This window comes from Salvelinus namaycush, chromosome 12, assembly GCF_016432855.1.
Source record: "Salvelinus namaycush isolate Seneca chromosome 12, SaNama_1.0, whole genome shotgun sequence".
NCBI classification, from domain to species: Eukaryota; Metazoa; Chordata; class Actinopteri; order Salmoniformes; family Salmonidae; genus Salvelinus; species Salvelinus namaycush.
The window spans coordinates 45319453-45347074 of record NC_052318.1 but is presented as its reverse complement, the minus strand read 5'-3'; the positions used below and the strand labels follow the sequence as shown (position 1 = coordinate 45347074).

Below are 27622 nucleotides of genomic sequence, written 5' to 3'. Positions count from 1 at the left end.
TAGGGTCTTCCTCTGACACCGCCTGGTATAGAGGTCCTGGATGGCAGGAAGCTTGGCCCCAGTGATGTACTGGGCCGTACGCACTACCCTCTAAACATTCAATCATTTGAACATCCCACAACTTGTAATAGATTCAAAGAGTAAGCCTTCCCTCATGGCTGGAGTCCCCTCTTTCAGGAACAGGTGTGGTTGTCAATTATTACACCTCACACCGCCTTGTCATAGATCCTCCCTCTGCTTTTAATCATGTCACATCTGTCCCAGGGCAACACACTGCTAAAAAGCTGATTTCCCATAGGAGGAACACTGCCTTTGGCAGCTGCTCACCAGTCACAGACACAGTAGCACAAATACTCGGATGTGGGTAGGAGGCTCAGTGTTGGAGCAGCACCCTGCATTCACCAATCTGCCTCACTAACAAGCTATTGAATGGTTGGAACTCGCACTGGGCCATGAGGGCTATATGAATTTCTACTAATTCTCTTATCAGGGAAATTTTGTTGACCACATACAAAATAAAACAAACATGTTTATTCTAACACACACAGGATAGGTGCAGTGAAATGCACCTATCCGGTGCATTTCACTGCACCATTTCATACAGCCATCCGGTGTATGTTCACTGCACCTATCCGGTGTATGCTCTGTACTACTATTGGGTCAGCTATAGTAGTACAATGCCCCTGGAGCAAATTATGCTTAAGTGCCTTGCTCGAGGGCATGTCGACAGATTTTTCACCTTGAGGCTCAGGAATTCGAGCTAGTGACCTTTCGGTTGGCCCAATGCTCTAACCGCTAGGCTACCTTCTGCCCCTACAACTGACAACTCAAAAAGAGCCAAGAGATACACAGCTAAGATTCTGTAACAACAATAGTGTTACTTTCAGCCCCAAGGACAGCACTCATAGGGCTCAGTCAGTCTATGGTTGAGTTCCTGCCCGACTACATTGCAGACTTCTGCCAGATCTTACAATGCCGGGATCTATTCGGACAGGAACTCGTCCATTCAGCACCATAGACAGTGCTAACGCGTCTCATCCAGTGTAGCCCATTCAGCACCATGGACAGGGCTAACACGACTCAGCCAGTGTAGCCCATTCCGCCCCATGGACAGTGCTAACGCAACTCTGCCAGTGTAGCCCATTCAGTACCATGGACAGGGCTAACACGACTCAGCCAGTGTAGCCCATTCAGCACCATGGACAGTGCTGACGCGACTCAGCCATTGTCACCCATTCAGCACCATGGACAGGGCAGATGACTTTGAGAGAGAGTGAGCGCAGAGAGTGCTGGCTGCTGTAGAGAGGCCAGGCTCATTGAGGCGTGGGCCGTGGTGGATAAAGTAGTTAGCTGTCATACTTTAGTAAAAGTAAAGATACCTTAATAGAAAATGACTCAAGCAAAAGTCACCCAGTAAATGTATGGAGGAAAAAATTATATATTTTCTTTAAGAATGTAGTGGAGCAAAAGTAAAATCTGTCAAAAAAATATAAGTAGTAAAGTAGAGATACCTCAGAAAACTACTTAAGTAGTACTAGTTACTTTACACCACTGGGCGTGGGGAAGGTGGGCAGCTGACCAAGATAAGTGCAACATGGTGGATCAACTTGTATGACACTTAATGCCCCAACTCCAGGGCTCGCCATCTCTCATGTGCCAAACAACCCTGTTGTATAATTAAGTTAAGCAACACCTTTACAACAAGCTGCTAAACTAAATAATAAAGATAAAAATATGTCAATTCGATGGCTACAACAGCAAATGGACATAACCTTCCAACAATCCCAAATCACTAGCCTTTAGCACTGCATGCTAACTAAGTACCATAATGGGCCACAGCTGGGGGGAGGCTAATTTCATTTGAGTAATAATCTAGCAGTCAGTTGGGTTCAGCTAATTTACTCTAGGAAGGGTTCCAGCTCTTCACTTTCTCATAAGCCAAGCTTTTTTTGTCTGTCCTCAACTGATCAAACCAAATGATCCTTTAGCTTGACATTTAACTTTTTGTTCCACAAATCTCTTGGCAAAGAGGGATTGTTTGCACATGTCACTATGTCCAATAATCCCAACATTTATCTCTGTCCCAACTCCCCTGCTCCCTAAGGGCTAAACAGCTCCATTACACACGAGTTGGATTTTTAATAGCACAAAATCTGTATTTTTTCTCTCTCCATGCAACAGTATTATGGGTACATCAGGTCTACGCAATACGTTGTCATGACTGTCCAGTTCTAACAAACTGTGTAAATGATGAGTAAAGAAATTAACACAGCAGACCAGAAAAGTGTTAAGCTGCAGCTGCACGTTTAAAGTGGTTTGAACTCACCTCCCGGACAATCACTGGTGTGGCTGATTAGCTCACCTAAGTAAAGTATCTTCAAAAGCTAATTTAAGGAGGACCATTATACTACTCTGCTCAAACCATCGTATTAAGCTACTCTCATCACCCCACTGGGAACCATCGACACGCCTGGCTAGCCTATCTTCAAACAAGCATCTTCAAGAAGGAAATGGGAGGAAAATAAACTCTGTAGTTCTGACTACACGACAAGTCACCGGATACCGGACGACTACAGAGAAGAACAACAGTAGAAGACTTGTTGGAACCTTTTTGGACCCAACTCCCTTTCCAAGGCGGCCCTGTCCCCCGAGAGAGATCCGGTGAACAAAAGCATTTCACGGAAATACATTCATGATTTCTTACTCAAAGCGGGCGGCGGTTCGTGTGCAAAGTATATGGTTAGTGTCAGTGAGAGCAGTTTCTGAGAGTACCAATGTTAAGTGTCCATGTCCCCTTCTCTCCCTCCCGCTTCATGTCTTTTGTAACAAGCAGCCACGTTGTTGTCATTCTGCTAGGGACCTGTTTTTAACGTATTAAGTGTATAGGTTTATTATTTAATTAGCTAGTGAATAAAACATTTAACTCATTTGTGTAGTACTGAATAATAAGTAAGGCTCTGTTTTTTTAAGATAAAAGGAGGTTACGACTATTCAGACTGATGATATGATAAGAGGTTACGATTAATAAGTTGACTGTTTATAGATGTGATAGGTAAAGACATTTTAGAGTTTAATTCAGGAGATGGTAACTCTTTAAAGAACCGCTCTCGTGGTGCCCCAGATGCTAATGGTTAATTGTTACATGATTCATTTAATCGGTCAACAATTAAACATAGTTAGGTAATTAGATAAATAGCAGTCTTCAGATTGATGTTAAAGTCAAGTCATGACATATTGGTGCCCCATGTGAGGCATATAAGACAAAATTAGGCCCTACTGTTGAATTCAGTCTACAGGAACTGTGTAGCAATTTACGTTATACCCAAAAGAGCAGTAGGCAGGATTGTCGTTGAGTGGTGTGTGCTTCCTGCACATGCAACCCAGTTAGCAGGGAGAGATTGACTCCGGTGTTGTATACCTGACAAAGGGTCAGATTGTGTAGGGTGAATGATTAATTTCCAGAGCTAAGACATACGGGTCAGCCGATTAAATTTGAGAAGATATATTTGTTTGGTTATTATCTCTCTGTCTCTCGCACTTAGTAACGGCTAGATTTGCATTAGAAGCTAAGCTAACAAACAGAGAAAAGTCATTCTCCTTTGTTTACAGCGGAAAATCCCACGCATTGGTTGACGGAAGTCCTGCCTTTGCTGGAATCCCGGGTGATTTCAGCTTTCAGGGGTAAGGGACCCCTTGTGGTGAAGAATCAGCAGCAATTTTTCAGAATCTGCAGCAATCCAATGTGAGGGCAACATGTCTTCTCACATCTATAACCACTGGTTAAACTTTACACTATCCAACCAATCTCTACTGATTGGATATCGTTGTCTCATTCGATTTATCAAGGAAGTTAAATTGCCAAACAAACCTTTTTACCAGGTTGCTCATTCGGATAAGGACCAAATTAATTTGTTCCAACCAATGAGGCATTTTAAACTAGTCAATCTTAACCTAGATACAGCGACGCTTTCAGGTTAAAGTTTAATTCCCAGATAGCAAGCTATCAGAGGGGGTGCCCCCCCATTCCCCTGCTAATAAGTGAACCCACGGACAGATTGATCGCTGACCTCAGCAGCGACGCAAACCCAAACTATGCAGAATGGCTGAGAATGTTAGATCCCAATGCCACAAGCGACAGACGCCCTCCAAAATAACACTCCCTCCAGTGAGAGGGTGCGTCATCGGGGATAGGAGCGGTGAGAGATGAAGCACAACAATGGTATCTACCATGATACCACGATACCAATAACCACCGCGGTCAAAATAACTATAAAGAACGTCACCAGCGAAGCGAATACCGATACAATCAACCTGGTCGCTACGTTCCTGCACCCAACCCACACAAGGGTAACAAAGGGTTCAATGGCAATCAAAACGTAAACCGATGCTCTCTAGAAGTTATGCTCTGTTCAGTTCTGCATCCTTTGACTCTCTATGTCCCCTATCCTCCAGGCCGGCTCGGTCCTCCCCTCCTGCTCCGTGGCTCGACGACTCATTGCGAGCTCACAGAACAGGGCTCCGGGCAGCCGAGCGGAAATGGAGGAAAACTCGCCTCCCTGCGGACCTGGCATCCTTTCACTCCCTCCTCTCTACATTCTCCTCTTCTGTCTCTGCTGCTAAAGCCAATTTCTACCACTCTAAATTCCAAGCATCTGCCTCTAACCCTAGGAAGCTCTTTGCCACCTTCTCCTCCCTCCTGAATCCTCCTCCCCCTCCTCCCCCCTCCTCCCTCTCTGCTGATGACTTCGTCAACCATTTTGAAAAGAAGGTCGACGACATCCGATCCTCGTTTGCTAAGTCAAACGACACCGCTGGTTCTGCTCACACTGCCCTACCCTGTGCTTTGACCTCTTTCTCCCCTCTCTCTCCAGATGAAATCTCGCGTCTTGTGACGGCCGGCCGCCCAACAACCTGCCCGCTTGACCCTATCCCCTCCTCTCTTGTCCAGACCATTTCCGGAGACCTTCTCCCTTACCTCACCTCGCTCATCAACTCATCCTTGACCGCTGGCTACGTCCCTTCCATCTTCAAGAGAGCGAGAGTTGCACCCCTTCTGAAAAAACCTACACTCGATCCCTCCGATGTCAACAACTACAGACCAGTATCCCTTCTTTCTTTTCTCTCCAAAACTCTTGAACGTGCCGTCCTTGGCCAGCTCTCCTGCTATCTCTCTCAGAATGACCTTCTTGATCCAAATCAGTCAGGTTTCAAGACTAGTCATTCAACTGAGACTGCTCTTCTCTGTGTCACGGAGGCGCTCCGCACTGCTAAAGCTAACTCTCTCTCCTCTGCTCTCATCCTTCTAGACCTATCGGCTGCCTTTGATACTGTGAACCATCAGATCCTCCTCTCCACCCTCTCCGAGCTGGGCATCTCCGGCGCGGCCCACGCTTGGATTGCGTCCTACCTGACAGGTCGCTCCTACCAGGTGGCGTGGCGAGAATCTGTCTCCGCACCACGTGCTCTCACCACTGGTGTCCCCCAGGGCTCTGTTCTAGGCCCTCTCCTATTCTCGCTATACACCAAGTCACTTGGCTCTGTCATATCCTCACATGGTCTCTCCTATCATTGCTATGCAGACGACACACAATTAATCTTCTCCTTTCCCCCCTCTGATAACCAGGTGGTGAATCGCATCTCTGCATGTCTGGCAGACATATCAGTGTGGATGACGGATCACCACCTCAAGCTGAACCTCGGCAAGACGGAGCTGCTCTTCCTCCCGGGGAAGGACTGCCCGTTCCATGATCTCGCCATCACGGTTGACAACTCCATTGTGTCCTCCTCCCAGAGTGCTAAGAACCTTGGCGTGATCCTGGACAACACCCTGTCGTTCTCAACTAACATCAAGGCGGTGACCCGTTCCTGTAGGTTCATGCTCTACAACATTCGCAGAGTACGACCCTGCCTCACGCAGGAAGCGGCGCAGGTCCTAATCCAGGCACTTGTCATCTCCCGTCTGGATTACTGCAACTCGCTGTTGGCTGGGCTCCCTGCCTGTGCCATTAAACCCCTACAACTCATCCAGAACGCCGCAGCCCGTCTGGTGTTCAACTTTCCCAAGTTCTCTCACGTCACCCCGCTCCTCCGCTCTCTCCACTGGCTTCCAGTTGAAGCTCGCATCCGCTACAAGACCATGGTGCTTGCCTACGGAGCTGTGAGGGGAACGGCACCTCCGTACCTTCAGGCTCTGATCAGGCCCTACACCCAAACAAGGGCACTGCGTTCATCCACCTCTGGCCTGCTCGCCTCCCTACCTCTGAGGAAGTACAGTTCCCGCTCAGCCCAGTCAAAACTGTTCGCTGCTCTGGCACCCCAATGGTGGAACAAACTCCCTCACGACGCCAGGTCAGCGGAGTCAATCACCACCTTCCAGAGACACCTGAAACCCCACCTCTTTAAGGAATACCTAGGATAGGATAAAGTAATCCTTCTAACCCCCCCCCCCCCCCCTTAAAAGAGTTAGATGCACTATTGTAAAGTGGTTGTTCCACTGGATATCATAAGGTGAATGCACCAATTTGTAAGTCGCTCTGGATAAGAGCGTCTGCTAAATGACTTAAATGTAAATGTAAATGCTAAGAGAAGTACAAAAGCGCCCAAAATTTGAGAAAGAGGAAAAAGATAAGTCACCATGACTAGGCGTGGAATTTGCCAGGAGAATAAGTCAGCCGAAATTAACACTATTAGCGAGGACATAAACGATCAAATTACCCCCGTTCTCACTCTAAACCCTATCCACTCTAAACCCTATCCACTCTAAACCCTATCCACTCTAAACCCTATCCACTCTAAACCCTATCCACTCTAAACCCTATCCACTCTAAACCCTATCCACTCTAAACCCTATCCACTCTAAACCCTATCGATCAAGAAACAAGCCCACGGACTTTGACTATAGACCCCAATACAAATGTTGTGACGCACAAGGTAAACCACATCACAGTAGCCAATTACACTCAAACTCTGATAAGTCGATCTGTTTTCACCATGAACACGAATGACACGTCACGCCGTTGCGAACAATCACTACACTTTGTGGGGAATATGACCGCAAAACGCAACTCTGAAAGTCGCGACCTGGAAACAGTCCTGGAAGACTGCTTAATAAACTGTGATGCGCTAATTGATTCAGGCTCTACAATATCGCTCGTCTCTCAAACATTGTTCAATGATCTCAAAAGGGCTGTGTTCCCAGCTAAACGTTGGTTCAAAACGGAACGATGCGACACTCAACTTCGAGGTTTCACTCAGACTACCTGGCCTCTCACAACGCGACTCGTGCTGGAAGAACACTTCCAAATCATATGGCTTGTTCATCCTGTGCATGTTGCTAAATTGTATGTTGAGCAATTGTCTGTTGCTGAATTGTAATTACTTCGCCACTATTGGCCTATTTATTGCCTTGCCTCCTTACTTCATTTGCACACACTGTACACCGATTTTTCTATTGTGTTATTGACTGTACGTTTCTTTGTCCCATGTGTAACTCTGTGTCCTTGTTTTTGTCGCACTGCTTCGCTTTATCTTGGCCAGGTCGCAGTTGTAAATGACAACTTGTTTTCAACTGGCCTACCTGGTTAAATAAAGGTGAAATAAATCAAATAAAATACCAGCCTCGAAACTGAACACCTGCTACTCGAGACACACTGATGGATTGGAAAAACAACCAATTGTGGTCACAAGTAACCATGCCATTCTCCACTGACCACACTGTCTTCTCCTAACGCTGGCTGCAACACAGTCATCCATGAGGAGTATCTGTTGACAGGATCCCTTGGGAAAAAGACGTTTCGATACCGCTCAAGCAGATATTACGATATCTCGTCACATTCAATCAGCAAACCTGATAGACTATTATTTTCATGATTTTCAGCCAGCAGTCTCTGTGAGTGAGCAACTTAAAAAGCAGGTGGGTCGAGGCTACTTGCAACACTGCACGAGGCCGCCCGATCAGGAAACAAATCAAGTTGTAAACTTCCCCACGAGAACAGTGATGGGCGAGCCCCTCGACGGGGATAACCTTTGAATACATCTTGAGATATCACTGAGGTGTCCCACACTGGTCGTAAAAGAAGACCAGTGGACTTTCCACCCCCCCAAAAAATAAATCATTCCTTGCCATGCGTAGTCTCAACTACAATGCAACTAGTAAAATTCTCTAATCATGTGTTCCGGAAGGATAACATTACGGAATAAATCGGTAGGATAGCTGGTCCCCTTTGGGTACCAGTACCAATGCCATCAACAGTCAGTCCAGCCTCAGTCAGTAAGAAGGTTAGAGACCTAACAAGTCAAATTGCCCTTGATAACAGCGACAGATGAGTTAGTAGTCACTCAGATTGCAACACGTAAAAGGGAATCTCCAAAACAGTCTTCTGATGGTTAACACACATGCCGCTAATAAAAAGAACCCTCCATTCAGGAGGAAAGTTATTAGAAGTCATGAACCATGATCATACCGCATACGACTGGTTCAGTGCTAGTAGAGTACTTCCGTCGTGAGGTTAGCTCCTCCGTGGATAACATGGCTATGAAAGTCATACCTATCGCCACTACAATGGTGTAAGACACATTGACTTGTAGTAAAACCACTACAGGGCCCCTTGGCATATGGCTTGAGGTCGGCACCGATTCCTACTGACACAAGGACATTGACGTCAGACTCAATCTGCCCAGGTTGCAGCCTACCAGTGTACTTGGTTTTCTTGCGCTGGGCATGTGTGTTTGTGCGAGCATAAACGCACATGCACAATGGAACATTTAATGAGGATTTATACTAGGATCACTTAAGAGTCCAAGCAAAATACCAGCCTTGGTAAAGTTGAAAATAAACCCTGAAGCCCTTTGGCTCTACAGCTACATTAGTCACCAGTTTCTCACCAGAGGTCCATAGGTCACCCCTGTAGACTGTCCGAAGCTAGTGACTTACAGCTGTAGCCTTATCATGTAGTTAGCAACTTAGGATAGTGCCCTAAACAACACACTGCTAAGTAGGATCGCCCTAGATATGACATTTGACAAAATGGCACGATAGAGTAATTTGCCAACACCGTAGAAGTATATAGAATAGTCCAATTAGATGATTAAGGTGTGGTAACTATATTTTGTATATTTTTTTGTTTGTGCTTTTATTCTTTTCTTTGACACTTAAGAAGTGATACCGCCACAAACAAGTTCCCATACAACCATCACTTAGGGCAACAACGCCGCTCATTTGGGGAAGAAATGTAATGATGTATTGCATGAGTGTTGTGCGTTAATGTCTGTCTAAGTTACTTCCTAGATCCACCAGCCTGGACAACCGGACGACGGGTCTGGAACGACGATCGACAACCAGGACATCCCATGGCCATTCTTGTTGGGGTCTGCAGCTTGTGAAATCTTACCAGGTTAAACCACCAGAGAGAGACTGTCACGATGATTCACAAACCAGGACATCCCGTGGTCATTCTTGTGGATGAGTTACAGAATCCTTCCAAGATTGAACCCACCAGAGAGGGACTGTCCACGAGAATCCAAATAGGTCGGATCAGGTTTGCAATGAATAACTTCACTCAGACCCTCTCGCACGCGCAGAGGGGGGGAGGAAAGAACTAGACGGGATTAACAACTCATGGCCTGTCATAAATCAAGGGGAGAAGATTCAGGTCTCCCTATCCAATATTCAGCAAAAGAATGTCCTTTGTTTTCAAGATAATTTTCCAGACCGAAACTCTAACACTTTCAAAAGTGAATACTGGAACAATATGTCTAACTGTCACACCCTGATCTGGTTCACCTGTCTTTGTGCTCGTCTCCACCCCCTCCACATGTCGCCCATCTTTACCATTATCCCCAGTGTAATTATACCCGTGTTCTCTGTTGCCAATTAGTTTTGTTTCGTCAAGCATACCAGTGTTTTTTTCCCGTGCTCCTGTCTGTCTCTAGTTCCTGATTTCTAGCTTTCCCGGTTTTGACCATTCTGCCTGCCCTGACCCTGAGCCTGCCTGTCGTTCCGCACCTTGCCATGCCACCCTGGATTACTGACCTCTGCCTGCCCATGACCTGTCATTTGCCTGCCCGCCTGTTCGAGTAATAAACTTTTGTTACTTTGAAACTGTCTGCATCTGGGTATTTCCTGAGCCTTGACACTAACATAGAATGTGGGGAATGGTCAGAGGTGATCTATAGAACACCTATGTCATTTTGTTTGTTATTTTGTGATGTCATGAAAAATGTTATGAAGGAAATACTGTAACTTGGAAAGTGTAATATGCAGCTTTTCAGTAGGAAGTTCCAATCACACCCAAATGGCCATCAAACTCCTTTCATTCATCATGCTCATCCTGACAGAGAGGGCTCTGAGCCCGACTGCTGCTTCATCAGCCAAGGGGATACCAGGTGGCAACTCTTTGCTCTGTGACTAACCACAGCCTACTGTATGTCAGCAAATGAATCACCCAACCCTTCGCTGGGAATAATCAATACACTCCTCACACACACACTCAGATGAGGCCTCCACTCAGACAGCACCACTGGCACACACACCCGCTACACACACACACACACACACACACACACACACACACACACACACACACACACACACACACACACACACACACACACACACACACACACACACACACACACACACACACACACACACACACACACACACACACACACACACACACACACAGCCCTCCATCAGTCAGCAGCTCCTGCCTGCAGACCCTTGTGGATCCAACCCTAGACTCTGTGGCTGTGTGACTAATGGCTTACAATGGGGAAACCCGCCTGTGGCGCCTAAACTGCAGCAAGTTAAGTACAGGAGGAAAGACGAGACATGCTGCATATCATATATTCTGTACTTGCATTCATCCTATCATCCAGTGCTCTCTCTCTCTCTCTCTGAGAGGGGGATAACTTGAAGCCAATAGCTTATAGCTCAACACAGTGCTGCTCCTGCACCTCCTGAACGCTATCACATCCATGACCAATTGGATTAGATGTTGTTGTTGGTTATTTAGTTACGGCAGAAACCCTTTCCATGAGGGACAACAATGACGAGAGGCTAAATTGCTATGGAGGCCATCATGCTATATTAGACACAGCTTTGATCGAGCACTAATCATGAATTGACATGATTCCCTTCTTCCTCAGAATGAAGCTATGACGTTTTGTTGAATAACCTGGGAATGTAATCTATAAGGGAGTTTTACGATCTCTCTCAAGCTCATACCATCTCCGGCTCTTTATAGGTAACAAATAAACAATACAAGGCAATAAGCGATAAGCCAAAAAAGGATCTATACAAATGCTGTTTCAAATAGTCTGAATTTCATTAATCTACTGCAGAGTCCTTAACACACACTGTTCATAGTCTACAGTGACAATGCTGGTGTTGACTCTAAAATCAACAGTATAATTGTAAACAGCAGTGTTGTAGAAACAAACACGCAGTAACCCTGGGGAACAAGCTACTCTTACCCTTTACCACCATCTGGGTCAGCTATGTTTGGGCTCGGACTCAAACAGGGACATATTACACCTGACTTAAAGGCTTCTGTAGAAAATAGCACACACTCCGCTATTGTTAAGCCAAGCTGCTGGTATCCTAGTGTTGAACAAATAGGGTGACATTGCAAACGTGCACTGTGAAAGTCAAATGGTTCAAATGGAATTAATAATTCATTTAGACGAAATAGTTTAATGAGCCAGAGCATTTCACAGCGTGACGTACTGTCGTTACAATCTCTGCCCTCTGCTGTTTTAATGAGCAAACACCGGTGTTATTTATCCCCTGCCAATCCAGATGCATGATGGTAAATACTTTTCTGGCACAAATCATAGATATCATGAGAAATAGGTGCCATATGTCTTTTTCTATGGAAATTGACACACATTTGATCAATTAACAGTATTTCTAAGTACCTTAATTAGTCCTCCAAATCTCCAGCAAGGAGCATTTTCAGGATTCTGTTTCCACACAGTGAACCTCAGGATATCAGCTCATTCCAAGCCTTGGTTCAAAACCATGGATGGGACACTTTGATGGAGATGAGAGCCACACAAAATCAGAACTCATGAGGGGACACATTGGCTCGCTGCTCTGTGTCCCCACATCTATACCCCACACAGTCAGAGCCGCCCTAACCTTTTGGGGGCACTAAGTGAAATTTGAGTGGAGAGAAGAAATTGACGTTTTAGAGTTCATTTTCTGCAATTCTACACCTTTTACCATGGGGCACAGAGAAAATGTTGCAGTTTTAAAACACATTTCCTGCAATTCTACACATTTTGCCATAGGGTGGATATAAATGTTTTAATATATGATATCTGAGTGAGAGTCACTAACAAAATCAATGGGGGTAAAAAAAAATGTTAGCTGACATGGGCTAATTGATTGACTGTCAATGACTGATATAACAAGAGAAAAACTGTTGATGCACAAACACATTTTGAAATCGCATCTGTGCATTCTACTATTCTAAATCTCAACAGTCAGTTGAGACCCCGACTGAGTTCACACATTAAAAAAAACGTAAAAAAAACATTATTCCGTTTTAGGAAATTGATGCGGCCCGCGGGTCGCCGGTTGCCCATCCTCTTCATAAAAAAGGGGACCCTCATCCTCTACCCTAACCACACAGTACTACAGACAGTGCTCTTAGCCCCCCACCCCCCCATCCCGTTCTCACTATGTGTAGCTGCAGGTAGTCTCCCAGTCCGCTGGTGCTCTCCACTCGGACCAAGATGGCGTCTTTCTGCTGAGTACTGAAGCCCACAGCTAGCCGGTCTGCTCTGGTGCTCGGCCGCTCGTTGGGGGCCCAGGTGTACGTGATGAGGGCCCCTCCTCTCCCAAAGATATATGTGGTCCCAGCTGAGGGAAGAATGGAGACAAACAAAAGTATTAGTTTGAGACTGAGGGAAAGGGAGAGGAAATTGAGAGAGAGGGAGAAGGGGGAGACATTATTAAAGAGATAAGGTGTTAGAGAGTGTTCCATCACTTTCAGAATCTTGTATTTTTTTTTTTTGTTCCCAGCAGACCTTGCTATCTTTACTGAGATTGTTCCTCAGTACCACTCATGCCAAATTTAGATGCCTATTTTCTTGCCAAGTACATGACTGTGACAGCTCATTCCCTAACACAACCTATTATTCTCTCAGCAGAAACAACATGTCATAGCAAACATTATTCCCGTAAGTTATGCCACACTGTCAGTTTTCAAGTTCACACCGGAGTATGAACACTAAAACAGACACCGCCTATAATTACACAAATCTCACAGAATTTTCGAATGCACTTGTGTGATTTGATTGTGCTGATACTGTCCTGTTTGAACACTATCGCACAGAACTTGCACCACACCTGCAGTACCACTACCACGAGAGGTCGTGAGTTGAGCTGTCATTGATTAGTGTAACGGCTCTCGTTGGTGTTAGAATGAATGGACCAAGGCGCAGCGTGGTAGGCGTACATCGTCTTTTTATTGATGACACCAAAACAAAATAACAAAGACAAAAAACGAAAGCGAACAGTTCCGTCAGGCACAGACACTAAACAGAAAACAAGATCCCACAAAACCCAAAAGGAAAATGACAACTTATATATGATCCCCAATCACAGACAACGATAGACAGCTGCCTCTGATTGGGAACCACACTCGGCCAAAAACAAAGAAATAGAAAACATAGACTTTCCCACCCGAGTCACACCCTGACCTAACCGAACATAGAGAATAATAAGGATCTCTAAGGTCAGGGCGTGACAATTAGATTGTGCATTAGATTGTGTAAACCTGCCAGTACTGCAGAGTGGTTGAGGTGCCACTATGTCTAAACATGCCAGCAGAACTGTAAACACAAGACTATCGGGTTGCAGTACGCTGCAGTAGCCTTGCCCTGCCCAGGGAGTTAACACTTTGCATTTGGGGGGTTTCTGTAACTAATCAGAACATCTGCCATATTATTTTAACTTGATCTCCCACTTCCCTGTAAGGTGGAACTGAGAAGAATATAATCTTTCATAGAAATCTATTCATATAACCTAAGATTAATAATTTATGTAAACGTACGGGAGTTCGCTATGAATCACACTGAATACCAATGTCAAGCTATGAATCACTTAATGAGTCTCATACGTACAATCAGCTTCACATTTATAACAACAAGCTAATCTCAGTTTATCCACTGTTGACCAAACATAACCTGGTTATCATATCATCCAAATATTTTCTACGGTTTCAATTAGCTTTATCAGAAGGTTGACAAGTCATATCTCAGGTATGAGTGATTATTCCACCTCCAGGGCACCGGAGGTTGGCAGGTCTGTGCCAGGTCTGTGCCCCCTGTCGTCCTGGCGCCTGTACACGAGATAAGAGAGGAGATGAGGGGAATGATCTGGCAACCAGTCTCACAGGCAGAGCAGCTTTTGGATGGCAGCACACCTGCTCTCCTGGAACCTGATAACTTGTTGCCAGTACTGCATGTGATGAAACAGTGACAACCACAGCTCACATGGCACACCGGGCTCACCCATTAAGTCACAGTGGGCAGGGGTGACGATGACCTCTCTTAGGAAGGGCATGATGGTCTTGCCTATATTCTAGTTTTGTAACCCTGCATGGGTTGGAGAATTGGGTGGGTTGATGGGTTAAAAAAAAAATGTTTCCAGTGTGAAATGACTTGCATTATACTTGTAAACGAGAATATATCACACAACAAATATGGTGAGCAACAAGAAAATTTCATTCAGGTTGTACATTTTTCCAATATGAGCTGTAGTGGTGGTTGAATGATTTGCAGTTTCACGTGAGTACTTTCAATGATCTAACCTCAGTCTGGGTCGTGGTTTTGTCTTAGATCAGGGATGGGCAACTTTGATGGGGATGGTGGCCATAAAAAAATGGAACTCATCATGAGGGGCTGCAGTGGCTCGTGGGTCTGCGTACCCACATCCATACACCCTGCAATTTTGCACATTACATTACGCCATGGGGCGTAGAGAACATGTTGCCATTTTAAAGTAAGTTTGCTGCAATTCTACACATTTTGCTATGGAGCAGAGAGAAGATTTAGCAATTTTATAACTCATTTCATGCAATTTTACTCATTTTGCCATGGGGAAGGGAGAAGAATTTGAAGTTTTAGAGCAAATGTCCTGCAATTCTACACATTTTGCCATACGGTGGAGACAAATGTTTGCAGTTTTTAATATGATAACTAAATCTACTTTATAATGATGCCGGAGGAGATGGCTGCCGTTTTACGGTCCCCTAACCAATTGTGCTGTTGTGTGTATATTTTTTTGCGTTATTTGTAACTTATTTTGTACATAATGTTTCTGCCACTGTCTCTTATGACCGAAAAGAGCGTCTAGATATCAGGACAGCGATTACTCACCTCGTACTGGACCAAGATTTTTTCTTTAACGAGTCGGACGCGAAGGATTTACTTCAGACACCCGATAAGGCCCTCATCCCCGTCATTCGCAGGAGAAAGAGACAGAGATATCGGGGACGAAGGTCGGGTGCCTTGTAAGAATCCGACGGCGAGTGGGTAATCTGGCTTTACCATCGGTCCTATTAGCCAATGTACAATCATTGGATAATAAAATAGACAAACTACGATCACGTATATCCTACCAACGGGACATTAAAAACTGTAATGTTTCACCGAGTCGTGGCTGAACGACGACATGAATTACATACAGCTGGCGGGTTTTACGCTGTATCGGCATTTGGTAAGACAAGGGGTGACACTCTATGTATATTTGTAAACAACAGCTGTTGCACGAAATCGAATGAAGTCTCGAGGTTTTGCTCGCCTGAGGTAGAGTATCTCCTGATAAGCTGTCGACCACACTATTTCCCAAGAGAGTTTTAATCTATATTCTTTGTAGCTGTCTATTTACCACCACAAACCGATGCTGGCACTAAGATCACACTCAATGAGCTGTATAAGGCCATAAGCAAACAAGAAAACGCTCATCCAGAGGCGGCGCTCCTAGTGGCCAGGGACTTTAATGCAGGGAAACTTAAATCCGTTTTACCTCATTTCTACCCGCATGTTAAATGTGCAACCAGAGGGGAAAAAAACTCTAGATCACATTTACTCCACACACAGAGATGCGTACAAAGCTCTCCATCACCCACCATTTGGCAAATCTGATCATAACTCTATCCTCCAGATTCCTGCTTACAAGCAAAAACTAAAGCAGGAAGCACCAGTGACTCGGTCAATAAAAAGTGGTCAGATGAAGCAGATGCTAAGCTACAGGACTGTTTTTCAAGCACAGAATGGAATATGTTCCGGGATTCTTTCGATGGCATTGAGGAGTACATCACATCAGTCACTGGCTTCATCAATAAGTGCATTGATGACGTCGTCCCCACAGTGACCGTACGTACATACCCCAACCAGAAGCCATGGATAACAGGCAACATCCACACTGAGCTAAAGGGTAGAGCTGCCGCTTTCAAGGAGCGTGACTCTAACCTGCTATAATCTCCGATGAAGCATCAAACAGGCAAAGCGTCAATACAGGACTAAGATTGAATCGTACCACACCGGCTCCGACGCTCGTCGGATGTGGCAGGGCTTGCAAATTATTACAGACTACAAAGGGTAGCACAGCCGCGAGCTGGCCAGTGACACGAGCCTACCAGACGAGCTAAATTACTTCTATGCTTGCTTCGAGGCAAGCAACGGTGAAACATGCATGAGAGCATCAGGTGTTCCGGACGACTGTGTGTTCACGCTCTCCGTAGCCGATGCGAGTAAGACCTTTAAACAGGCCGCAGGGCCAGACGGATTACCAGGATGTGTACTCCGAGCATGCGCTGACCAACAGGCAAGTGTCTTCACTGACATTTTCAACCTGTCCCTGACTGAGTCTGTAATACCAACATGTTTCAAGCAGACCACCATAGTCCCTGTGCCCAAGAACACTAAGGTAACCTGCCTAAATGACTACCGACCATAGCACTCACGTCTTTAGTGCTTTTAAAGGCTGGTCATGGCTCACATCAACACCATTATCCCGGAAACCATAGACCCACTCTAATTTGCATACCGCCCCAACAAATCAAATCAAATGTTATTGGTCACCTACACATGGTTAGCAGATGTCATTGTGACTGTAGTGAAATGCTTGTGCTTCTAGTTCCGACAGTGCAGTAATATCTAACAGTAATCTAAGAATTCCACAACAACTACCTAATACACACAAATCTAAGTAAAGGGATGGAATAAGAATATATACATACAAATATATGGATGAGTGATGACCGAGCAGCATAGGCAAGATGCAATAGATGGTATAAAATACAGTATATACATATGAGATGAGTAATGCAAGATATATAAACATTATTAAAGTGGCATTATTAAAGTGACTAGTGATCCATTTATTAAAGTGGCCAATGATTTAAAGTCTGTATGTAGGCAACAACCTCTCTGTGTTCGTGACGGCTAACACAGAGAGAGCCACAGATGATCCACAGATCCACAGATGATGCAATCTCTATTGCACTCCACATTGCTCTTACCCACCTGGACAAAAGGAACACCTATGTGAGAATGAGTACAGCTCAGTGCTGAACACCATAGCGCCCTCAAAGCTCATCACTAAGCTAAGGACCCTGGGACTAAACACCTCCCTCTGCAACTGGATCCTGGACTTCCTGACGGGACGCCCCTAGGTGGTAAGGGTAGGTAACAACACATCCGCCACACTGATCCTCAAAACGGGGGCCCCTCAGAGGTGCGTGCTCAGTCCCCTCCTGTACCCCCTGTTCACTTATGACTGCATGGGCAGGCACGACTCCAACACCATCATTAAGTTTGCCGATGACACAACAATGATCACCGACAACGATGAGACAGCCTATAGGAAGGAGGCCAGAGACCTGGTCATGTGGTGCCAGGACAGCAACCACTCCCTCAGCGTGATCAAGACAAAGGAGATGATTGTGTACTACAGGAAAAGGAGAACCGATCACACCCCCATTCTCACCGACGGGGCTAGGGTGGAGCAGGTTGAGAGCTCCTTGGTGTCCACCTCACCAACAAACAATCATGGTCCAAACACACCAAGACAGTCGTGAAGAGGGCACGACAAAGACTATTCCCCCTCAGGAGACTGAAAAGATTTGGCATGGGTCCTCAGATCCTCAAAACGTTCTACAGCTGCACCATCGAGAGCATCCTGACTGGTTGCATCACTGCCTGGTATGGCAATTGCTCAGCCTCCGACCACAAGGCACTACAGAGGGTAGTGCGTACAGCTCAGTACATCACTGGGGCCAAGCTTCCTGCCAACCAGGACCTCTATACCAGGCGGTGTCAGAGGAAGGCAATAAACATTGTCAAAGACTCCAGTCACCCTAGTCATAGACTGCAAGCGGTACCGGAGTGCCAAGTCTCTTAACAGCTTCTACCTCCATAAGCCATAAACCATAAGACTCCTGAACAGCTAATCAAATGGCTACCCAGACTATTTGCATTGCTCCCCCCCTCTTTTACGCTGCTGCTACTCTCTGTTTATTATCTATGCATAGCCACTTTAACTCTACCTACATGTACATATTACCTCAATTATGTTGACTAACCAGTGCCCCCGCACATTGACTCTGTACCGGTACCCCTTGTATACAGCCTCGCTACTGTTATTTTACTGTTGCTCTTTAATTATGTGTTACTTTTATTTTTTATTTAACACATATTTTTCTTAAAACTGCATTGTTGGTTAAGGGCTTGTAAGTAAGCATTTCGCTGTAAGGTCTACACCTGTTGTATTCGGCGCATGTGACAAATAACATTTGATTTGATGATCAACGGGCCCCACCCCGGTCGGTAATTCGACCATGCTTACTGCAATTTCAGATAGCTGGCCACTAGGCTAATCTACCAATCCCCCCAAAAATTGCTGACATGGCCTAATTGAGTGACTGCTGATGCACTACCAAATTTCGAAATTGCACCTTGTGTATTCTACTATTTAAACTCTCAACAGTAAGTTCAGACTGAATGAGTACCGAAAAAGAATACAAAAACATTTATGAAATGAAATTGGTCCGCGGGCCCACAAAAGGCCACCAGTTGCCCGTCCATGTCTTAGAACAAAGTGAGATGAAGAAGAGAAGAAGACAAAGTGAAGATGAGAGGAACACCTGTTGCCAGTGCCCTCCAGTAGAAGAAACACCACTACATGTGGGTCAGGCGAGCCTGTTCTGAAATGAATGGAGAGGCCGACCCCAGGAGCAGCACCGTGACGCAGGCCTCACTGGAGAATGAGACCTTCTCTAGGCTCTTTTCCATTTCCTCACTGGCTAGTAGCCATGGACGTACTGTGGGTTGAGATAAAGACATACAGTGTGCAGTAGAGTATGTATGTAAGAGCTGTGTGTGCTATATTGAACAGCTTAGTCCCAGTGCCACTGCTCATTCATTCCTGACACGTGATGATATGCCTGTGGTCTTGACAGGTCGAATAATAATCTTCCATTTCGCAGCTCAGTTCCTAATGAATCAAAAATCCATTATTTAAAAACGCGTCAATATTTGAGATGTACAGAAAATGTATTGATTGAGCTCTGCTCCTCTGCATCCAGAAGGTTTAATTGAGAAATGATTGAAATTGTTTATCATATTATTATTTTAAATAAGACAAACCACCGAGCAGGCATCAACATGCACACACACACATACATGCGTCACGTGAGAGTGTCTTGCAAATTGTCCCGCATTAAAAACAGTAAACCTTTCAAGCACTCCTAAATCATTGAGCTAAGCCACACACATGATTGGGGATTCCTGGCAGCATGACATCCATACGGGCATGTGCATACAGAGATGACAGGAAGTATTAAACTCGCACATCTGTGAAGACCAACCACACGCGGGACGATTTTCACTCCTTCTCAGCCTAAGGAAATGTCTAAAAAAAACGGAAATGGGTTTCAGCGCTTCCAGCTAATTCTGAAACGTGTTGAACGTACATTTTGCCTGTACCATAGGTCAATATTTTAACAAACATTTAGAGCTAACTTATATACTTTTCAATTGGCAGTAGATTGCCAAACTGCATTTGAATTGTGAAGTTATGCTATAAAATGTCAATGTATTGGTATTACAATATAATGGACCTAAATGAAGTATAAGATTTGGTTTGATTTGGAACAGTACTTAGACTACCGATTAGAACCATAACTCATATGTTAAATGAAAAACCCTGCCTAAGATGTGACCTACTTCAGCGGCAGACAAAGGATGCCTTTAAAAATGGATTCCTTACACATCCCTCTGACATCATCCTAGATTATTTAGGTGTCTGAGTGGCACACACAAAACATTTCTGTTTGTTAGTTGATGAGATAGAAGCCTGATCAAATCTAGATATTTTCCACTCTGTACATCCAGTCACATGTACGATATATAAAAAGTTATTCTATTAAAAAAAAAAGAAAAAAAAAAAGATGTCAAACAATTCTTATTTATATAGTTTGTTTCTTTGACTTAAACTGAGATTCTGGCTCGACTTTCATAATTGATGTAGCAGTAATGGCAAGCGCTGTAGAGAGGGTTTGACTCAAGTGAGGAACTACAAACTAGACACATATCACAGTGGAATGTTGAATCATCTCGACTAGAACACTTTAAAAGGTAAGAGAACATAAACTAACATTGTGTCCCGAACGGTATGTGGAAGCACCAGAGAAGTATCTGTTCAAGTGGCTTTTCAAGAGTCTCACTGGCGAGATGGCTGGACTGAAGGGGCTCTCATAGGGAGGAAGAAGCCAGCCCGTACCAAATAAGTCATAACTAAGCTGTCCAATTCCTCAATACATTGGTTATAATAAAAGACGACAGAACGATGGGGAGGGAGACCTATCCACGTGGAGTGATTGCAGTGTTTGACTATAAGTGTGTACCTTTGTGTTAGAGGATTTGAGCGATATCTGCAGGCATGATTGGTCTTGCCTGCATATAGGTGTGTGTGTGTGTGTATATAGTTGTGTGTGGGTGTGTGTGTGAACACAAGAGTGTGTGCGTCTGTGTGTAAATGTCACAAAGGACCTGTCGGGGCTGCTGGGGGTGAGACTCGTTTCAGCTGATGCTGTGTTTTTTGGCTTTGACGCATCTATTAAGTGGGTCAGCCAAGAGAAGAGGTGTGGAGTATCCCCAACCCCCGCCCCATCCCGCCCCCCTGCACTGCCTTAAAATAGAACTCAATTGGCACTCTGTGGAAATATTGTGGGGGTGCATAGGTTCCTGTATTTAATTATTGCAACAGTAAATAAGACCCATAATGCCTCCAGTGAAGAACTCTCTGGTAATGTAGGAGTAGCACAGCAGCCAAGTCTAACAGTGGCAGAGAGAATTGTTGAGCTGTGAAAATCACCAGCCCTCTCTCTGCGTAGTGAGACGAAATTGTGTTTTGGGTTTATCCTCTGATTAAAATTCAGCTTCCCCAGCCCCTGTCTCCAGTCTCACTTTCATTTCAGTTTTCCTTCCGTTAGCAGTTTAATACATTCTGTGGCAGCCTGGTACATTCTGTAATTATCCACTGAAGCTATAAAATTGTACTACGACGTAGGCTAACAAATCTGGACATAGAACTACAAGGTCAGTGTTATTGATCATACTGTTAGACCATTGTAATACAATATTGCAGTAATTATGCTCCCTTGAAGTGAGAGGTGCCACAGCTTTGATGTTTACAGAAGCAGAATCCTGTACCTAACACCGATGCTAGAATACGCTTTTCTCTCAGGGTATGACTTCGCCACAGGGTTTCAAACACGTTTTAAAAATAGCGTGTCATGTCTCTCTCCTGTTCCTCGCCATTTAGCGCCTTGCTTTGTCTAATCTTATCTTTACTGACGGCTACAACTACGGCTGTGACAGTAGATGCCATGTTGGAGGTCAGGTTCAGCCTCTGTTTCAGACACTGAGGACAGACAGACTGAGGCCTGGTTAAGCCCTCCACCTCCTCATTCAGATGGGGAGAGAAGAGGATGAGGCGAACGTGTAGAAGATGGTCATGGTTCTAAACACTACCAGTCTCATACTCGAGAGCCCTAACCCAAGTCCCCCCGCTGCCTTCGCATCACAGAAACAATTCACCAAAGAGGACTACAACGTATTGAAACTGAAATCACCTTGCCCTTTTCCCATGACTACAGTGTGCATGGAATGGCTAAAGATGAAAATGGCTGGTTGCACATGGTCACTTTGGGCTGCATGATTTCTAAGCACAACGTGTGATAGGATGCTTCTTCTAAATAATCGTACGAGGTCAATCTGTTAACAATTTACCTGGCTGGTCCTGGAAATGAGACCTGTAAGAGGGCTATGACATTATAAGATGACGTGGCTAAGCATACAAAGCCCAGAGAAACATCTGGACAACAAATAACTAGGGTTGAGGAAAGTCTTCCATTGTCTACCAGCCTGGTATCTAGCTTCACAAGGATCTGGGCAAAGGATAGTTGATGCTCCCAGAAATGTGTTTTGTTTTACTTATTGCTGTGGTAGCGAACAAGTTGTTATCAGCAATATTTTGGGACACACATTTTCTTACAGGGATTTTGGAATGACCGAAGTTATTGCTGAACGTCAGCCTGGAAACGTGTGTTTCCTCTTGCTGCTGCTGCCATTGCAGCTGGGCACTAAAACTGGTGGCAAGTACATTAACAATGTTTCATTAACATCCCCTGCCATCTGGCCACCGCATGACTACCATCGACCAGGCGAGGAGAGGCAGCACAGCTAGCTAACAACTCAGTGACCACCCTCACCTCCATATAATACTGTAAGGTGGATGTGTTCACAGACCTCTACACACACAAAATCTCTCTCTCTCTCTCTCTTCTCTCTCTCTCTCCGTCGCTCTAGGGTTGTCTCCTCTTCCGTCAGATTCTGACATACAGCAGTCTCGGCGAATCTTCAGTCAGCTTAGGATAGATCTGTCATAATGGTAAAACCGATTAACAGGCCTGTTAATGAGCTCCCGCTTGGCAACAGAGTTCTTCAGATATAAAAGCTGGAGTGGACAGCATGCTCTGGTTACTACTGTACAGACTGTAATGACTAATGCTGCTGAATCTTCTGTCATGAAGTTGCTCTTTCCCACTCTCATTATGTATCCATTGGATCCATTTTCGGTGGGCTGTGTAGGTAGTGCATGTGTATCTGTCCATATGTACATTTGGCAGATATCTACAGTATAGCGGTCACCTGAACTGTTGATTGACACCATCTGGAAGGGTTTAGAGTGTGCATAACGCACAGATGGAAAATGTACAGGAGTAAGAGTAACAGGATTCATGTTATAGTAAAGTGTTTGACTGCGTACTGTAAATGGTTTGTTTTAATTGTGGGTAGGTAGACATGTTGTATGGATGGGAACATTGTGTTTGAATACAGGACAGCTGTACCCACTGTGCATTTTTTGAGCTGCACTTTTCAGAACGTCTGGTTCATTTATTGAGAGCTCTATCTGCCCACATGAAAGCATATGCTGTGCTTTGAAGCCTTTTCTATATTGCAATGTTTTTGTTTATAAGTATGGACAGCATTTTAGGAGGGCAGTGACGTTGGTATCAGATCATCCATAAGACATAATTGAGCTGGCGTTAGCTTGGCATATGATTTAGTTCTTGTTACAACAGTTGATTGCACGACGAGATACTAACAACAGTTAGTTTGACTCCAGAAATGACTGCATACAGTAGCAGAGGGTTAGAGAACAGTTCCTGAGCAGATGTTTCTCGAATATCAGATCCCTGAACGGTGATGTTTATATTATCAGAATGAACAAGACGTCTGACACCAGAACAAAATGAAGGCAAATTACAGGAGCTTCTCACACGGTACACTTTTATTGCCTATCTACCCTATCTATTACCTAGATGATATCACAACACCCAAGCTTACAATTTCGCTTACACTGCAATTTGCAGGCCTACACTCTGTCAGACAGAGAGCTTGTGAACAAAATTAATTACTTAGCCATTGGGAAATCCTTATTCTCAAAATTAACACTGAGATCAGTACAGCACATTTGAAGGTGTACAGTGCATTCGGAAAGTATTCAGACCCCTTCCCTTTTTCCACATTTTGTTATGTTACAGCCTTATTCTAAAATTGATTAAATAAAAAACAATTCTCATCAATCTACACACAATACGCAATAATGACAAAGCGAGAACAGGTTTTTAGAAACAATTTCACATTTATTATAATTAAAAAATGCCTTATTTACATAAGTATTCAGACCATTTTCTATGAGACAAGAATTTGAGCTCAGGTGCATCCTGTTTTCATTGATCCTCCTTGAGATGTTTCTACAACTTGATTGGAGTCCACCTGTGGTCAATTTAATTAATTGGACATGATTTGGAAAGGCACACACCGATCTATATAAGGTCCCACAGTCGACAGTGCATGTCAGAACAAAAACCAAGCCAGGAGGTTGAAGTAATTGTCTGTCAAGCTCTGAGACAGGATTGTGTTGAGGCACAGATCTGGGGAAGGGTACCAAAACTTGTCTGCAGCATAAGGTCCCCAAGAACACAGTAGCCTCCATCATTCTTAAATAGAAGAAGTTTGGAACCACCAAGACTCTTCCTAGAGCCCGGCCAATCTGAGCAATTGTGGGAAAAGTGCCTTGGTCAGGAAGGTGACCAAGAACCCGATGGTCACTCTGTCAGAGCTCCAGAGTTCCTCCAGAAGGACAACCATCTCTGCAGCACTCCACCAATTAGGCCTTTATGGTAGAGTGGCCAGACGGAAGACACTCCTCAGTAAAAGGCACATGACAGCCTGCTTGGAGTTTGCCAAAAGGTACCTAAAGGAATGTCAGACCATGAGAAACTACATCTCATGTCTGGAGGAAAACTGGCACCATCCCTACGGTGAAGCATGGTGGTGGCAGCATCATGCTGTGGGGATGTTTTACAGTGGCAGAAACTGTGAGACTAGTCAGGATTGAAGGAAAGATAAACGGAGCAAATTATAGATCCTTGATGAAAACCTACTCCAGTGCGCTCAGGACCTCAGACTGGGGCGAAGGTTCACCTTCCAACAGGACAATGACCCTAAGCACACAGCCAATGTCCTTGAGTGGCCTAGCCAGAGCCCGGACTTGAACCAGATCTAACATCCCTGGAGAGACCTGAAAATAGCTGTGCAGAGACGCTCCCCATCCAACCTGACAGAGCTTGACAGGATCTGCAGAGAAGAATGGGAGAAACACCCCAAATACAAGTGTGCCAAGCTTGTAGTGTCATACCCAAGAAAACTTGAGGTACTGAGTAAAGGGTCTGAATACTTATGTAAATGTGATATTTCTGTTTTTTTATACATTTGAAAAAATGTCTAAAAACCAGTTGTTTCTTTGTCATTATTGGGTATTGAGTGTAGCTCGATGAGGGAAAAAACTATTGAATACATTTTAGAATAAGGCTGTAACGTAACGAAACGTACAAAAAGTGAATGCACTGTATTTTGTTACGACTGTTCTTTATAACATACAGATGTTGGATTTTAATTTGATAACCCTTTGCTGCTGTTTTTTTTCCGGCGCAGCAGTATATTTGTAGTATATTTGAGTTTTAAAAAGGCTTCTAAAGTTTGTCATTTCCACTCTGACATTTCAGACTTGATTTGACTTAACGAAAAATGTATCAATCCCTTCAAAAAAGGGGCCATTAATTATAATCCACATAACTCACATTTGCTGTTGCTGCAGGATTATTTTCCTTCTGTAGCAACCTGGCTCAAATTAAGATCCTACATCCTACATCTGTAGCAATAAAAAACGTGTGACTTGAGCGTGAGATGCTTTTTAAGGCACAAACATGTTCGCTATTGTGAGAAACCATCATCATTAGGCGGCAGGGAGCCTAGCGGTAAAGAGCGTTGGGACGGTAACTGAAAAGTCGCTAGTTAGAAATCTCAGAGCCGGCAAGATGACAAAAATCTGCCGTTATGCCCTTGAGCAAGGCAGTTAACCCCCAACAACTGCTCCCCGGGTGCCGATGACGTGGGCGTCAATTAGACTGTCTGCCAAGCCTCTCTGATTTAGACGGGGTTGGTTAAATGAGGAAGAAACATTTTGGGTTGAATGCATTCCGTTGTGCAACTGACTAGGTATCTCCTTTCCCTCCCCGTCCCTTTAATTAAATTAACTTTGATTAGATGCTCCAGGCTCTTTCATTAAAAAAACAACGAGAAACATTAGGAATCTGAGCAAAAAACAGAAAAATAGGGCGCAGAATGCATTTAAAATCATAGCCACAGTAATGAAGTTGCTTTATCACCTTACCTGGAACCTGGGAGCCTGTGACCCCAACAAATTAAATGATGCTTTGTGGCTTTCTCACAATAGACACTGAGTGACATTAGTTTTTGCAAAAATTACAGACATACCATTGTCTGGATAATTGAGAACCTGCAGACAATCTAGTATTATTATTTTTTACAGTATATCGAAACGGGTAGTGAACGCATTTCTACAGTGTGTGGAAAGGCCCACAGCCAGGTATACTCATAATCTCTTTTAAAGCCCACGAGGGAAAAGTGATTGCGTTGTGCATAATGGCCTAGGCACTGTGATATAGATAACTTGGCCATTAAAAAAGGAGGACTGGAGTGAGCCAGTAAAACCCACTCACTGTGAGGCCTGAATGTAATTACTGCCATCGACTAGCAGACTGCAAAGCCCAGACGTTAATTAAATGCTACTCCAGCAATGCATAAACAAGACCAGGAAGGAAACAGAGGAGATAAGACACAGCCTGTTCATCGATTCAGTGTGAAGCTGTAGAAAAGGGTTTTCAAGACGTTGGACAGCGTACTTATGTTAAATACATACATTCCCATTACAACAGCTTATTGAAATGATACCTTAGTGAGGAAACACGGGGTGTACGGACATGGCCCTCTGTCTCACTGTGATATTTCCCTGCAGCATTTACCCGGTACACTGTTGATTGATGATGACTCCTCCAAATCAAATTATATCAAAAAGATTAAAAACAGGATTTTATTGAGCTGATCAACACCCCGATAGGCTCGGAAAAGCAGCCGATTATCTCTGGCCCCGTGCCGTCGCTGGGTTGCGTCTGCGAAAGGTTCAGCAGGCTCTTAGCACTTCATACAGTATCTGTCTTAAAGACTACTGCCACTCTGTTGACATAACCTTTATTCACAATTTCAACACTTTTTGGAAACAAAAGATCCTCTACAAAAAAAAATGATGGGCTCCATCCAAAATATCTAGGATCCTTGACCCTCTCTTCACATTTCAAGGCCGCGTTAAGATATTGACTCAGAGACAGACCAAGCCCCGCTCAGGTAACACTTCCCATCCTTTCTAAGCGTTATCGTCATACTGTTGTCTATGATGGCAGAGGTCTTTATAGTTGCAACCTTGTACCCATTCGTTTGAACTCCACTCTTACATCTGCTGTTGCTAGCGCAAAAGAGAAGCCTACTGTGGTCTGCTCACCCAGTGCTTTTAGTTCAATAACCCCTCGGTTTTCAAATCACGTAGAGGGCTTGGGCTGTTGCACATAGCAACCAAAGCCCATGTAAGTCAGTTTATAACATTCCATCACTGGTTACT

The 27622-nt window shown here is 44.4% G+C and overlaps 1 protein-coding gene across 1 annotated transcript in view; it reads right to left on the bottom strand.

Annotated features, from left to right (window-relative positions):
* Window positions 1-27622, bottom strand: part of LOC120057589 (neurexin-2-like) — a 250667-nt gene that overhangs the window by 28227 nt on the left and 194818 nt on the right. Inside the window, exon 17 of the mRNA XM_039006163.1 lies at window positions 12687-12868. Within this exon, the coding sequence (XP_038862091.1) occupies window positions 12687-12868 (182 nt within the window). The remainder of the gene's footprint in view (window positions 1-12686; window positions 12869-27622) is intronic.